Source organism: Chelon labrosus (assembly GCF_963514085.1).
Source record: "Chelon labrosus genome assembly, chromosome: 10".
NCBI lineage: Eukaryota > Metazoa > Chordata > Actinopteri > Mugiliformes > Mugilidae > Chelon > Chelon labrosus.
Window position 1 is genome coordinate 29003854 of NC_140360.1, and position 15011 is coordinate 29018864.

Here is a 15011-nt window from a genome sequence, read left to right on the forward strand (position 1 = left end):
TAACACCACTGCATAAAGAACAGCGGGGTTTAGTTTCTTCAGAGCATGAGGTCCTTAAGAGACTGTTGCCATGGTGAGGAATCTGTAAGTTAGGAGAGAGGATGGGTGTGCGAAATAATTAAAGTAACCTATAATTTAAAGTTAATGAATCACATATGCACAGGCGTCTACAATCTGCATCATGGAAAGAGGCAGACAAAGCAGACTTTTCATTTCTAGCCAGTGACCGTTAAGATTCACTGGAAGTGTTGCTAGCAGGCTTTGTGGGCTACATTTTGTCGACCATTTTTAGTTTACATGTTTTCCTGCAAAAGACGAGAGTGACTATGAATTTGATAGTTTATGTGTTATTCTGCAACAGAAAAGACTGAAACTTCTGAAAACAGCCAGTGATGAGTCGACCTTTCTGACTAAATGAGCTGTTCAGAGTTCCGGGATCACAAATGTATGTTTTTATACATTAAAGTGTTGCCGTGTATTTAAATATAATATCCAAACAGAAGCCTGTTTAGTTCCCTGTTTACATATAAAGCAATTCACTCGTAGCCCATCGTTTTGTGGCGACAGTTCGTTGCTAGTGGACATTCCAGGCTCTGGTTGCCTAGGTAACCCTCCTACTTCCAAGTGAAACAAGAATAACATGAAAATGTTTCAAGTGTATGGGCAGAGCTAGCTCTTCTTGCCGTCACTGCTCTCTAGCTGAAAAGATTCCATATGCGTACCTACCTGCCTGATTATCCAAGCCCGCTATCAGCAAGGTGGATTTTGTGGTATGACAATATTTCTTTGTGATAAACATTTGGTGTTCATCATATGCAAATCATTGGTATCAGCTGGTCCAAACTGGTTGTTGTCTTAATCACATTGCACAATTGAGATGAAGAATTTGAGATTAACTTGGTACCTGCCCAATTCAAGTTGCTTAAGGTTTGTTTGCATAACATCACTACAGCTCACTACAGTTCATCAAGATCCTATAGTATCTTGCGTGTCTCTTCTCATGTGTACATCCCTTAAGCTTACAATAATATAAAGCCTTTTATAAATTCTTAATTAATTATTTCTTGTTGTTAAAAACAAAAAAAACAAACAAAAAAAAAACAGCTGGAGTAATTCAGCCGGAATGTGTGTAGATGTGTACTGCAGTAACATGGCAAATGTCACAAGCAGCACCTTCTGGCCTTCAGAGTAGCTATATATGGATACGACATGATAGCCTCTGTTGTGTATTTGACTTTCTGCACAGTGGACTTGATGATTATTTTCTCAGCAGTATGTGAGTTATAAATTGAGTGTAGCTGACCGATGAAGCAGCTTTGTAATTGCATTTCTGCATCAAATGTGATTAAAAAGCACTAAGGCAGCTTTTATTTATTTTATTTTATTGCAGTGTGTGGCAGAAGAGCAACAAATATGCAATACTGGCTTTTAATTTTTTGGATTTCATAATTAATTTCTCCTGCTGGGGGAGATGTGTCAGTGGCATACAGTACCAGGATTTCACTCTTGCTTTACCTATATTTAGCAATAACCTAAAAGACTATAAGCAGTTCTATTTTCTGAATCTGAATTATGAGTAATCAACATCAAACTGCCGTGTTACTTAAAGATACAGTTGCAATCTAACAGAAATCAGAGAGACTCTCCAGGGAACAATGATGCTTCACTAAATTATGTGGAGGTCTGAGGAACTCTTTCAGGCTGCAAATGACTGATCCTGGACCATGGATACATCACGTTCCCCTCTTCGCCTTTCTTCTTCCTCCTCCTCCTCCTCCTCCTCCTCCTCTTTCCTCCCTCAGTGAGACTGCCAACAGATGAATCCTGCCAAGTGCCTCCCCAGGAGAAGTGTGCATGTCTCTCTCTCTTTCTCTCTCTCTGAGTGTCTTTGTGTGTGTCTTTCCACTTTGATGGCAACATTGGCAGTAATGTGTCTAATGGAAGATAAGCAACACTCTCTCAGATAAGTCTTCACAGCCAAGCACTTCCCCCAACATCATCATGCTGAGTGCAATGGAGGGAATACTCTATCCCCCTCTCCATCTTTTGGAGAACAGACACACAACTTGTTGTGTACACCGATGCAAAGACACACACGCACACACGGAGGGTTTGGATCATCTGTCTCAAAGCTCCCTTTATCATCTCTCACACAAAGTCCATACAGCCTCACACAAATGCAAACACACACACACACACACACACACACACACACACACACACACACACACACACACATCCGTGGGTTGGGTGCTGCGTCCCGAAGATGAGTTTCAGTCGTAGAGGAGCGCCTCAGAGAAAGTGTAGCTTTGGAACGCCATGCTCAAAGCTGCCCGCAATCATTTCTCCTCTAAAGTGTGTCCCCTCACACACCCACGTATACACAAACCAGTGAAGTGCTCTGCAAGAGAGCGAAGGACGAACGCAGCAGACGGCACTTGTGGAGAAAGACAGAGGGAGAGTCCTTGACTGCCGCCTGACCCCGCAGCTTGTTTGTGCCGATTTTGAAGAGAGCGCTCTGATCAAGGGGGAAGAGGAGAGGATTCAGAGCTTATTACACAACTGAACAAGCAGTGACAGGCGGGGAAAGGAAGGAGGAGGTAAGGATGATGGAGGACACAGAAGGTCTGAGTCTACATACTCAAGCAATGAGCACAACACCTGAAGTGCTGCCACATGTCTGTACAGGTTAGACTTCGAAATCCAAAACAGCCAGTCAGTGAAGTCCTCTCTGACTGTAGCTACAGCTGAACTACAGCTGGTGTCAAGCGTCAATGCGTTGGACATATTTTTGTTATTCGAATATATTCGAATATTGTGCATTTGTACAATCATTTATTCTCCTTTTATAAAACTTTATTTATTTCAATTAATCTTTATCCATTCCTGACCATTTAAATTTGAGTATCAGCTTGTTTGAGTCGATGATCAAATTTTTTTAATTAATCCTTTGTTTTGCACATTGTCTGTAAACTAATTTCCCCTTCTTACTTGACAGTTTAATAGATATGCAATGCACTGAGAAAAATATACCTACCTCCAAGTTATTCCTTTAGGATTTTCATTTTATTCTCTGTTGTGTATAAATACACAACAGAGAAACCTTCTTTGTTAATAAAATATCATATAAAATGAATGTACTGGATCTTAGCACAAAAAACACTTAGAGTTGGATGGTTTTAACTAACAAACTTAAGGGTCTTAATAAATGGTGATATATGGCTCAATATTCACGCTATCACAACAGATGCTAAATCACACCTCTGCATTCAACCAGCATTAGGAACAATACATCAGAAATCTCTTCTCAGTTCTCTAAAGCACTTCTAGAGAGCAGAGGTGTTCAGTCACCTTCTTTAAGGGTTGGCTTTAGTTTATGACAGCTGTAAAACAAATACAAAAGATTGTGCTTGGCTACGTGGCTAAGGACACAGAGATGAATGAACTTAAAGCACCTCTGAACTGGTTTTCTCCAAGACTGTCCAATAAATATTTAGAGCACATACAACAACTGACTTTCTTTTAGATTCTTGCACAACAATACTTAAATGATATGTTATATGGAAGGATGGACTACCAACTATACAAAGGGAGTAACTATACATTGTCCCTGATATTCAGGGGCTCCAAGGCCAGTTTAAAAAAAAATGTTTGGAATATTTGGATTAACTACAAATTTGCTGGGGGACATGCAACAGAATCAACTACAATTAGTCACAAGTAGTGCATCTTCTGGTTTTAGCTTGAACATGACTTCATGGTGCCTCCTGGTGCCAATCCTTGAGTACATATGAGTTTACAGCACATTTTATTTCGTTATCCAAAAGTATTTAATCCCTTATCTTGTGGCAACGCTTGAAACTGAATATCTCTCATGGAGATGTAGCTTGAGTCACATCAGTGAACTACGCAGAACAGCAAAATCAACACATATTAATGTGAAAATGTCATGGATCATCATACTGGGTGCACTTTGCTCATGAAAGGATATATAGACAAGGCTGGGAGACATGAAAAAACTGATCTTTAAGTCCTGAAAAAGCCTGACTGTGTTACGTGGAGGGAAGGTGCAGCTACAGTAGTAATTTCCCTCCTTTGTGTAGTTTATCCCAGGCTGCCCTCCAGCACTTGTCTTCTCAGTGAGGAGTATATATGGAGGTCAGGACCTAAATACATTGGCTCTGCCTACCGCTGAGCCAACAGGCTTTAAAACTGTCAGCCTGTCCCTCTCCTCTTGCTTGTCCTTCCTGTTTGTTCTGACACTTCCCTTCTTCCTCTATTTTTATGTCTCTTTTTGAGCGGAAGAGTTACTGACAGTGGGAGACAGACAGAGAGAACACACCTGGAAGAGATTTACTCTACAACACGTGTCAGAACATAAAGCCTAACACTTCTTCTCAATAAGTTATTGCTCTGATCAATCAGTGATGTACAGTATTTGACTCAGTCAACATGGGAAGGTGAATTAAGAGTTGCCAGGGGTGGTTAAGAATATGTTTTAGTTCTATAGTTTGGGCATTGTGCCTCCTTGCATTGTTTTGGAGTTAGATTAAAAGGCTTCATCCAAAATTTTGTGTTATAGTCAAAATTACTTCAAAATTATCTTAGGTTAAAGAAAATGGTGGTTGCCGGTTGTATTGCTTTAAAAGTTCTTATTTCTGTTGGAGCACATCTCATCCATGCTGGTTGCCATTTTTATGTGGTTTCTTCATGGTGGCTCTATGATAGGGAATTACACTGACATCTTTAATTAGGCCTACTCCAACCACTGCAAACAGCCATCACTGGGCTCAGCTAAAAGTGTTCTCTCCACCCATGTGAAGTAAAGAATTGGGAACTGTGGGACTGGAAATACAAAACGTTGGCACATTTTATCAATACTTCCTTATTATGTTGTTTAAATTATAGGTACATCTGGCTATAATTAAAAATTTGCCAGGAATGGTTTTAGTGTACTTTCAAAGCAGAAGCTCATTTTGTGCACATCCGACTTAGAATTTAGAATCTAGAGTTATAGAGTGCACAGTATTTATTCTGTGACATTGTTTTTTGTAATATATTCATTCATTCATTCATCTTCTGTAACTGCTTGTTCCTGTGAAGGGTCGCGGGGTCTGCTGGAGCCTATCCCAGCTGTCATTGAGCGAAAGGCGGGGTACACCCTGGACAGGTCTCCAGTCCATCGCAGGGCTAACATAGAGAGATAGACAACCATTCACACTCACATGCACACCTACGGCCAATTTAGAATTAATGAGCATGACGGTGGAAGCCGGAGTACCCAGAGAGAACCCATGCAGACACAGGGAGAACATGCAAACTCCACTGAGAAAGGCCCAGTCGGACCATGGATTCGAACCCGGGACCTTCTTGCTGTGAGGCATCAGTGCTAATCACCTTTCCACTGTGCCACCCTTTGTAATATATATATATACACCCATTTGTGTGAGAGACTTATTCTTGCATAACTTGTTCATATATTTTTTTTTTTTTTCAGACAGATGAAAAACATCGCTCTTATTTTCTGCAGTACTAGTATTTAGCTGAGTTACAAAATCTCTCTGATGAGATGAAACAGCTGTTCCTGTGGTCATTTTAGAAAAAGCCAACGCACAGTGTTTGTTCAGCGCTACTTGGAACTGGGCCCATAGTGGCTGACCCAGTTACCAGTGTTTTCTATATTTGTAACAGTAAATCAGAGCACCTGACTGAGCCTTTCATGACGGCTGTTCTGCTGTACTCACTGATGATGTATGGAATCCCACTGTCTTCACATGCGAACTGTGAGTGAGTTGGTGGCGGGGAGCAGACAGGGACATTTGGTGTCTGATTCCAAAGAAGACACCAGCAAACCCCGCAAGCTGCTGCTGAATATTTGCCAGAGATACTGCATTGTTAAATTCCACTGTTAAATTTTTAATAGTCTAACAGTAGTGTGATGTCATTGCCTCAGTGCTCCAGTTTGCTTTTGTGCCCCCCTACCTTATTAGATTTATCACACCACATGGCCGTCATTAGAAAAGGGCATTTAAGTTGGAAAAGACAGGGTTGTAAAGGAGGCCTAACTGTCACAGGCTGTGGCTGTATCTGTGCCAGACCTGGATTTATACTCGTACATCCATCCACTACATTCTTCTGAATACTGTCATAGTGTGGAGGAGCAGCCATGCATGAAGCCGTTTAAGGCAGTGCAGCAGTCATAAACGATTCTGCCTTCACTGAATGGTAAGTTCTTTTCAGAATGGCACCAGTTTCTCTGGTGTGTGGAGGTCAAAAGAGGGTGAAGATCAAACACTGTGTAGCAGAAGTGGACGAAGCCTCTAGGTCTGAAAAGTGACACCAGTGTGGCAGACTGACTGTATATAAAGATGGACGAACTCTTGAACACTTTTCAGGCTCAGTGTAGGTGTCTCTGGCCATCGCCATCTTGGCAGTGCCAGCCTCCGAGCTATTATTGGGCAAGAGGCGGGGTACACCCTGGACAGGTTACCAGTCTATCTCAGGGCTAACAGAGAGACAGACAACCATTTACACTCACATGCACACCTACGGCCAGTTTAGAATCACCAATGAACCTAACGAGCATGTCTTTGGATGGTGGGAGGAAGCTGGAGTACTTGGAGAGAACCCACGCAGACACAGACACTTCTCTTGTATACATGTGGATAAGAAAAGGTCCCAACTTCTCCCTTGATTTATTTCCTGAATAAACATTTTCTTTCTCAGTCGATTGTATCAAATCTTATTCAGTACTGCAGGATGTTCATTTTGTGAATAATGTTCACATTTAGAGCAAAAAAGACAATAAAGCAGCAACAATAAAGCAGTATGGTTTAAGGTAAATGGTCTTGTGTAGTGTCTTTCTATCTTTTGATACTCAACACTTTACAGCATCACAAAGCACACACCTTCGACCAGTACCGAGCACTGAGAGAGTTCAGTGTCTTGGTCAGGGACACTGGGGAATAAACAACCCACTGTGGTTCGTGGACAACCCACTATCATATGAATAAACATTGTGTTGTTGGGTTTCACAGTGGTCCATCCCTTCACTAAAATGCTGCTTGATACTCAAGATCACGAAACGGTCAAAATTCAAAACCTTCACAAACCAGTAAGTGCCTTCACGGCAGCTACATCCACATCCTTCACATTCTTTCCTGATTTAGTTTAGACTGTGGGTAAAGAAACAATGATGAAAGCTCCAATGAAAAGCTTTGCCATTGTTAAAATGGAACAAAAATGTCTGTGAGCATGTTGCTTTTGTTGCCTCATTACAACTGTTTTTTCTTTGGAAAGTTTTAGTGTTCCATTGGCCCAACGGCTCATTTCCCCTTCACTGATTAATTAAGGCAATTGATTGGCTGGAATAATCGCCTCGCTCGCTCCTAATTAGGACCTAATTGAAAAGCATCAATGACTAAAACAGTGCCTGGGCAAATGGAGATTTGAACATTGTGAAAATGGAGGAAAGATTTCCAAACACTTTTATTTCCTTTTCTTTTGTCCACCCTCTTCTATAGCTGGTTCAGTACTGGGTGAAGGAAGAGGAGGGTGAAGTATGACCGCCAGGGGCTCGGAAAACCACCAATACAAGCCTAAATTACAGCACAGTCTGAGAAAAGAAAGAGAGGGCCTCTCGATTTCCTTCAGTTGACCCTGCCCTCATGCCATTTATTTGATATGAGTCACTGTGGTGCAGTCCATGCACCTCATAACTATTGGTGTCAGTCTAAAAAAATGCCAAAATTTATTCTGCAAATATGAAGGTGTTAAGCGAGTTCAGGCTGGTTTGTGCTCTCATCACTCCCACCCTGCACATCATTATACTAGCAATCCATCTGAAAATCCCATTAGACTTAACTCTGTACCGCAGTATTACGCACCGTGCTTTACTAATTATTACATTGCAAGGCCGTTTAGTATTTCAATTAAGAATTACACTACATAAATCTGGTACTGCTCTTGCATCTGCAAGAGTTTTAAATCTCTTGTTGCCCTCCTCTTTTTCTCTCATTCTACCCTCAGGACAAAACAAAAACAAGTGTCTCTGCACACGGCTTATTTCCATAAAAATCCCACACACCCACTGCTCGAAAATATCTCTTCCCACGAGCACGTTATTGAGCCTGAAAACAGATTTAGATTCTTTATGTTATGGGTACACCAGCGTGCCGTGAGGTGCGATTCATATTGATCCACACGGAAACAAAACGAGAAATACTAAATATTTAAACCTGAGATACAGAGAAGTTATTTAACATAGCGCAACGCAAACAGAAAAGATGTAATGGTCGGTATCTGTAAGTATAAACCCCTGACTTGAGACGAGGACGGACACTGCTAAATCAACAAGGACCACCACATGCAACCCCAGTGGGAGTCCCTGTGATGACTACAAACCATTTAACATCTTAAGATCCCTGCTGGTGCAAGATAAAGGACCTGTGCCGTGAACCCATATTTGAACCCAGATTTAACTGTTGAACAGACAATGTCAGCTGTATGTGAATATCAGACCAAAAGCGATTACTGCATTGGTTAAATGGGGGTTAAAGTTCATCAACCATGTGGACAAAAAAATTAACACTCTCCATTTCTCAATAGCAAAAATGTGAATTTTGGACTTAGTAGTTCAGACTTCACAAGTTTGACCCTGAAGTACAGACGGGAGAATGCAGTGTGGTCGTGCTGTGATTTGAAACAGCAGCATACTGGATGATGCCTGATAAAAAATGTATTATTGTACATATCTCCTGATGTGTCCTCAATAAAACAGGCAGCCTGTTAGCCTATTACAGCTGCGCAAATTTTGTGATGAACACTTTACGTTTGCTCTCTGGCTGAGAGATAAATGAGAAAATGAACATGAAACACATAGCCAGCGCCAGCAGCTGTTTAGGTTAACTCGTGTTAATTTGTGACCTTGCAGCTGATGTTAGGTGGATAGTTTTCGCTTAACTGAATTAAAAAATAAACAGTTTTTCGCAATTCTGCATTCACTTAGTGCTGCATAGATAACGGGCTAAAACTGTACTCCCTCTTCTCAGGTTTCCAGTAATCCCTTAGCGTGGGTGGAGACGCCATCCTACAGTAGCCTACAACATCATTTTTATTTGGGCAAGTCATGTTTTGGCTGCTTTGATATAGAATAATATTAGTTTGTATTTTCAGATGCAGAATTTGAACTGGGAGGCAGTTTGAGCTTAATGCGGGAGAATTTCAGTCCTGGGTGCTGTTTGAGGGAGCCCGGGTTGAGGAGACCTGGAGCTTTTCATGATGGAGGACATTTATCAGTGCAAGAAAAGTTCACTTCTCCTTCTCCACTTTTCAACTGACACAAACTCAGAGCTGCCAGCACATCTGCCGGGCCCGTCAGCACGACACCTGTGGAGATTGGCAGGCCGAGACAAAGTTTCCAGGACCAAAACTAGAGAGCTGTGACACGGTCTGTGTGTTGGGCTGTATGACGTAACCAAGTGTAAACACTGGAGGCCATTTAGGGAAGCTGCTGGAGAGAGAGAATAGGGCTGATCTGAACCGGAAAATGTTCATTATGACATTTCACTGGGATACAACGATAGAATATTAACATCTATTGGCTGACATCAGCTCTGCTCCAGCTGGATGAATCACACACTGATCAGGGGAGAGGAGGAAGAGGACCAGCTTCAGATCTGACAAGAAACTAAATCCTGTCAGTCATGAGCTGCTCAGCATACAGAAAAGATCCCATCCCTTTAGACTTCAAATAATCCAAAAATCCAAATTTAAATGACAAACCCTGTTGCCTGACTTAATAGCATGTTGATGTATTCTTTACACAGTTAATTTTCTGAATTGTTTGCAAGACAGCAGCAATCACAAGCACGCATCTAACACAATCTCATACAACACACATTTGCGTGCATACAATCAGCAGCAGCCTCTCAAGCCTGCGCGTTGCTCTTTGTTTAATTCCTCCTCTGCGTGTGTGCAGATGGCATCACCTATGCCATCCTCTCCACAAACCTTTTGAAGTCCGCTCACAAAAGAGCGCAAAGCGAGGTCTCACACCTACCGTTCCCAGAGATGTGGTTCTCTGTCTCGCCGTGTCCAGCTTGCCTCGTGCAGACACTAAGTTGCAGGCAGAGTCCAATGTAATGTAAACTCCCGAGCAGCACCCTGAACGCTCCCATTTCTCTTCTGTTTTTATCTGCTCTCCTTTCCCCTTCTTTCTTTTTTCACATCGGGTGCACTGCACGTCGAAGAAGCTTTTAGTTTTCTTTTCTTTGTTTGTCTTTTTTTTCTTGTTTCCTTTCTTTCTTTCTTATATATATATATATATATATAAAAATCCTGGTGAATCGTTGTGGAGAGGAAGGAGAGTAAGATACGCGCGAGAAATAAAGAGACGAAGAAGTCGCCGCAGCCTCCTCCTGTGCCAGCAGACTGACTGACTGACTGACTGAGGCTCCGCTTCCGTTCAGCCCGCGCTACATGCGGCGGAGGCAGACTCACCCCAAATGGGGAGTGCTGCGGCGTGCAGTGGGGAATATCAATTATGAGAGGAGTGATTTTAAAAACCCATCTTCTAACCCTAAATTAACGGTGTTCATTTTTCCATAAAGGAGCTGCACTTTTATGAAGTATAGACTATATACATCTATCTTTACATACACGCTATCTATGAAACCACTACGAAATAGCCCCCAAATAAAGAAAGAAAGAAACAAACAAATAAATAAATAGCATATTTTAGAGTTATGTTTTAATAATGGACACTCAACAGTACGATAGCGGAGAGACATGTTTGTGTAGGTGAGTACCCCAGCCTAAGTCCCTAAATACCAGTCCCTGGGCCCGTAACAGGTGTGTAGTAGACAACACACTCCTGATACCATTCATTGATTCATTCATTCATTCATCTTCTGTAACCACTTGCCCTGTGAAGGGTCATGGGCCTATCCCAGCTGAGAGGCGGGGTACACCCTGGACAGGTCTCCAGTCTATCACAGGGCTAACACAGAGAGACAGACAACCATTCACACTCACATGCACAACTATGGACAATTTAGAATCACCAATTAACCTAACCAGCATGTTTTTGAACAGTGGGAGGAAACTGAAGTACTCCTGATACCATTTATGATTGAGTGATTGTTTTTTTTCACGTTTAAATTACGCAAATCATTATTTTAAAATATTTGTCATTATTATTTTGAATACTGAGTCCTTAGAGTTAGTGTAAATATCAGCAACAATGTACAGTTTTTATGTACAGTGTACAGTTGTATATATCAATAGCAGTGTACATTCACTGTATAGTTAAAGGTTCCACATGTAGATCTATCTATATATTTAGTAAATAGTTTTTGTATTCCGTGTAGCCATAAATCTTAGAGTAGTAGATAAAGTAGTGTAGCAGTAGATGTAGTTAAAGTAGTTATTGTGTGTGTCTTGTCAGCATATATGTAGCACAGTGGGACTAGGAGAAACGGATTTCACACCTATGTTTGTTTTTTATTAACTTGGGTGAATCTTGGGTGACCTGAAAGTCGCCATTAAAAATAAAATGATTATTTTATATTAGACAAAATATTATATTATTATTACAAAAAAATAAAATAAAAAAAATTGCACTGTTATTCTGTTAAAAGGTTGAATTGGGTGGGGTTAAGCTGTAAGCTTGTAGCTCTAATTTCAGGATTCATTTGAATGAGCTGACAGATGGCATTAGCTTAGTTTTAAAGTGTTAAACTCTCAAGTGAATAATTCTTTAGTTTGATCAATGGTTGCTGAGTCACAAATCCATTTTCAGGATTTACCCGTCCTACATATTTCATTTGCCAGTCCCCACATTTACAATCGGAGTGACAGTTTAGAAATATACAAAATGCTCACAGAAAACTAGATCTGATGAGTGTCTGAAGTGTAAGCAACTTTTGTTACTATGCGGCTAACCCCTGTTGTATCAGACCAACTGGCTCAATCAGTGTGTCAAGTACAGCAGTCTTTATAGTGTCAGGTCTGGATTTGTATGGGGGGCAAACAGAAATGTTTCTCGTGATATATCTTGCCATCTGCCTGGGTGTTTGCCTGCGAGCCTGATGTCAGGGACTCACAGCACACCGTGTGAATTCTGTGTCGCTGCCCGTGGTGCTGAAAGGCAGCCTCAGTGTTAGCAACATATGGAACCAGTCCAGCACAGTGATAAAGGCTGTTTGACTTTATATGTATGTATGCAGTTGCTCCAATACTCTGTATTGATATTAAACGCTTTTCTTTCAACAGGACAGTGGAACCAATGTTTTTTTTTTTTTTACCCCTTGTTGGGTAAAATAATTTAAGAGAAACAACACAAAGTAGTTTGTAAGGTTTACGAACACATAATCGTTCTTTGTAAAAGCCTTCGTGCTGACCAGGGTTGAAGCCTTTCGTCAAGCCCTGTTTCACTTCACTTATGCATATTTTTAACAGAGCCAGGGACTAAGCTGTAACCCAAATCTGAATGTTAAATCACTGATTGGATTACACCTCCTTCTTTGATAAAATCCATTTGTGTGCAATTTCATTCCTAGACCCTGCTTCCCATAAACACTAAACAAAATCAACAAAAAAACAATGCATACACACGTGCTGTTGTAAACAATGTAAAGGGTGTGGGTAAAAAAGAACAACATGTATGATATTTTTCTTCTAATAGTGGCTGTGATGCCTTTATGACGATCACCAACCTGTGGCCAGTTTACCCCTGGGGGTGTCGTTAGGCCACACTTTACTGGGGGCATGTGCTTTAGTAATATTTTTACAAGGCAGCAATAAAATAATAGTGGGAAGTGAATGTGTTTTCACGGAAGAAGGAAGTGAGAGTGGACTAATACAGCATTTGAGCTCAGTTCCTGTGATAACTGGTGGTGCAGCCAGGCAGTTGGACTACAGCAGCAATTAGCAGCTTTGTTTTGAGCCCATGAGTTTTGGCTATAACAGCTGTATGTGTGCGGACTAGGATATTTATAAGGATATACTACACACTCTAATACAAATAGAGATGGACGATGAAACAACTCCTCAAAAGTGAAACCGAATCCAGTAGAGCTCCTCCTGGTGGCTGCCCGCAGTATAGGTTATAAACTCCGCCTCCTTCACATGAGTGGAAAAAAAAAACAAGAATGGTTTCTGTCATTTCAGGTAGTTAATATAATGTTGATGCATATTCAAGTGTCAACTCTTCTGATAAGTTTAGTTTTAGTTAGTTATCTGACGCTATATAAACAGGATGACATCATGACGACGACCAGTTGCCATGCCAACCACTCCGTGAAGCACTCCTGTAGGACTGTGAGATAAGAAAAATAAGAAAATGAAGTATTAATCAAACGAAAACGCTTGTGAGCCTGGTAGTAATATGGGCAGGTCATCGATTACATGGCTCTGTGTGGCTCCTATCTCGGACCTGGCTGCACAGACTCTGGCTTCAAACTCACAAGATGGTGCCGCCTGTATCCCCTAGAAATTAGCGTCATCTTGGCCAATGCAAGGAATATTTCATTCATTCATTTTCTATACCCGGTTATTCCTGTTAAGGGTCGCGGGGGTCAATGCAAGGAATGCATGATATATATCATATAGTATATGATATACTGTCCGCATATATAGCCTGTTAACTGAACAAGTGGTTTTGGTTTCAATGTGCCAGACCAACCTAAAAAAAAGTGTTCTCTTTGCAATCACCCTATTTCTCTGAAAATTTACATCTGCCTGCAATTAAAGAAATTATACCATTCAAAACCGATCAGTGATAATTGCCATTAAAGCAACTCTAGCCCGTCTAGCTGAAGTCTCTCACCATTTCTTCCTTTACTTTAGACAGCCATTAATAATGGTAGAGGTGCAGCCGGCCGACCTCTTTCCCTGGCAGCACCATTATGCTGACTGAGTGTCTGCTGTCTGTATGAGCATGGTCATGACTGAATATGTCAGCTCCAAGTATGCTGGCTGGCTTTAGCAAAGTCACCTGTCACATGCAGTGATTTTACCTGGCAGTGAAATCACTGGCGGGTGGGCGGGGGAATGTCTTTTTTCTGTATTTTATTTTTTACACCCTCGGTGCTCTCTGAGAGTCTAGTCACAGCAACTTTTATGGCACCAAAATTTCAAACCCAAATCATTTAACTGCAATAGTATAGTAAAAAGTTTTGCCTGAAGACTGTGTATTGCATTATAATATAGAAAGGGTCCCTATGGACTGGCACCAGGTTGTGAAGCATCTGCTATCGGGCCTTGGGGAAATAATATAATTCAGCAAAAGTAAACAGATAAAAAACCTGTGAACAATAAAGACACAACATTATAGGCCATCTCGATGGTAATTACACTGAACTTGCTCCCCTCACCTTGCACGTCCACATTTGCGATCATAAACAAAAAATATTGTAATGTTGCTTGATTGAATTCATCCTGATCCAAAGAAGTTGACTTTTATGATGCAATTCATAAAAGCATTGTGCTAGCATCGGCTAAAATGTATGTATTGTAAATGTAAATGTATTGTATCTCTTACCAGCCCTTGGAAGAAGAAAATAACTAACTGTTGAGCTTGCATTTCAGGCTCTGTAGGCTTGTATACATCAAAGCTTTGACCTGCCTGTATTACACACTTTATCAATCCCTGTGCTCACTCTCAATAACAGAATACCTTCTCCTCTCCCTCCCTACTATAAGACAGGAGCCCAAAAGCACAGCAGTGCACAGTGTTTGCACTCAGTCATTCGGAAAATACAATTATTCTCCCTCCCCTCGGCTGTGAAATTGCTGTACAACCGCTGTTAAACACGCTGCAGTCATAATCACTGATAAGAGATGCATGGGGCCGGGCCTCGTCTGCCAATACAGTATGCAAACGACGCCCTGCCGTTCTACCCATCTTGTTACTGAGCGATATTAGCGCTTGTAAAGGCACTTAGGAAAGGCAGCAGATGTGGCAGCTGTCAGTGAGTAACCCTCGCTCCTTACCAGCACCACTGCCTCCT

General features: G+C 41.3%; 1 protein-coding gene across 1 annotated transcript in view; it reads right to left on the reverse strand.

The window, feature by feature from the left end:
* Positions 1–10538, reverse strand: part of vstm2la (V-set and transmembrane domain containing 2 like a) — a 47840-nt gene extending 37302 nt beyond the window's left edge. Inside the window, exon 1 of the mRNA XM_084554223.1 lies at positions 10061–10538. Coding sequence (XP_084410349.1) covers positions 10061–10178 — 118 coding nt within the window. The 5' untranslated portion in view covers positions 10179–10538. The remainder of the gene's footprint in view (positions 1–10060) is intronic.
* Between the last annotated feature and the right edge of the window lie 4473 nt (positions 10539–15011).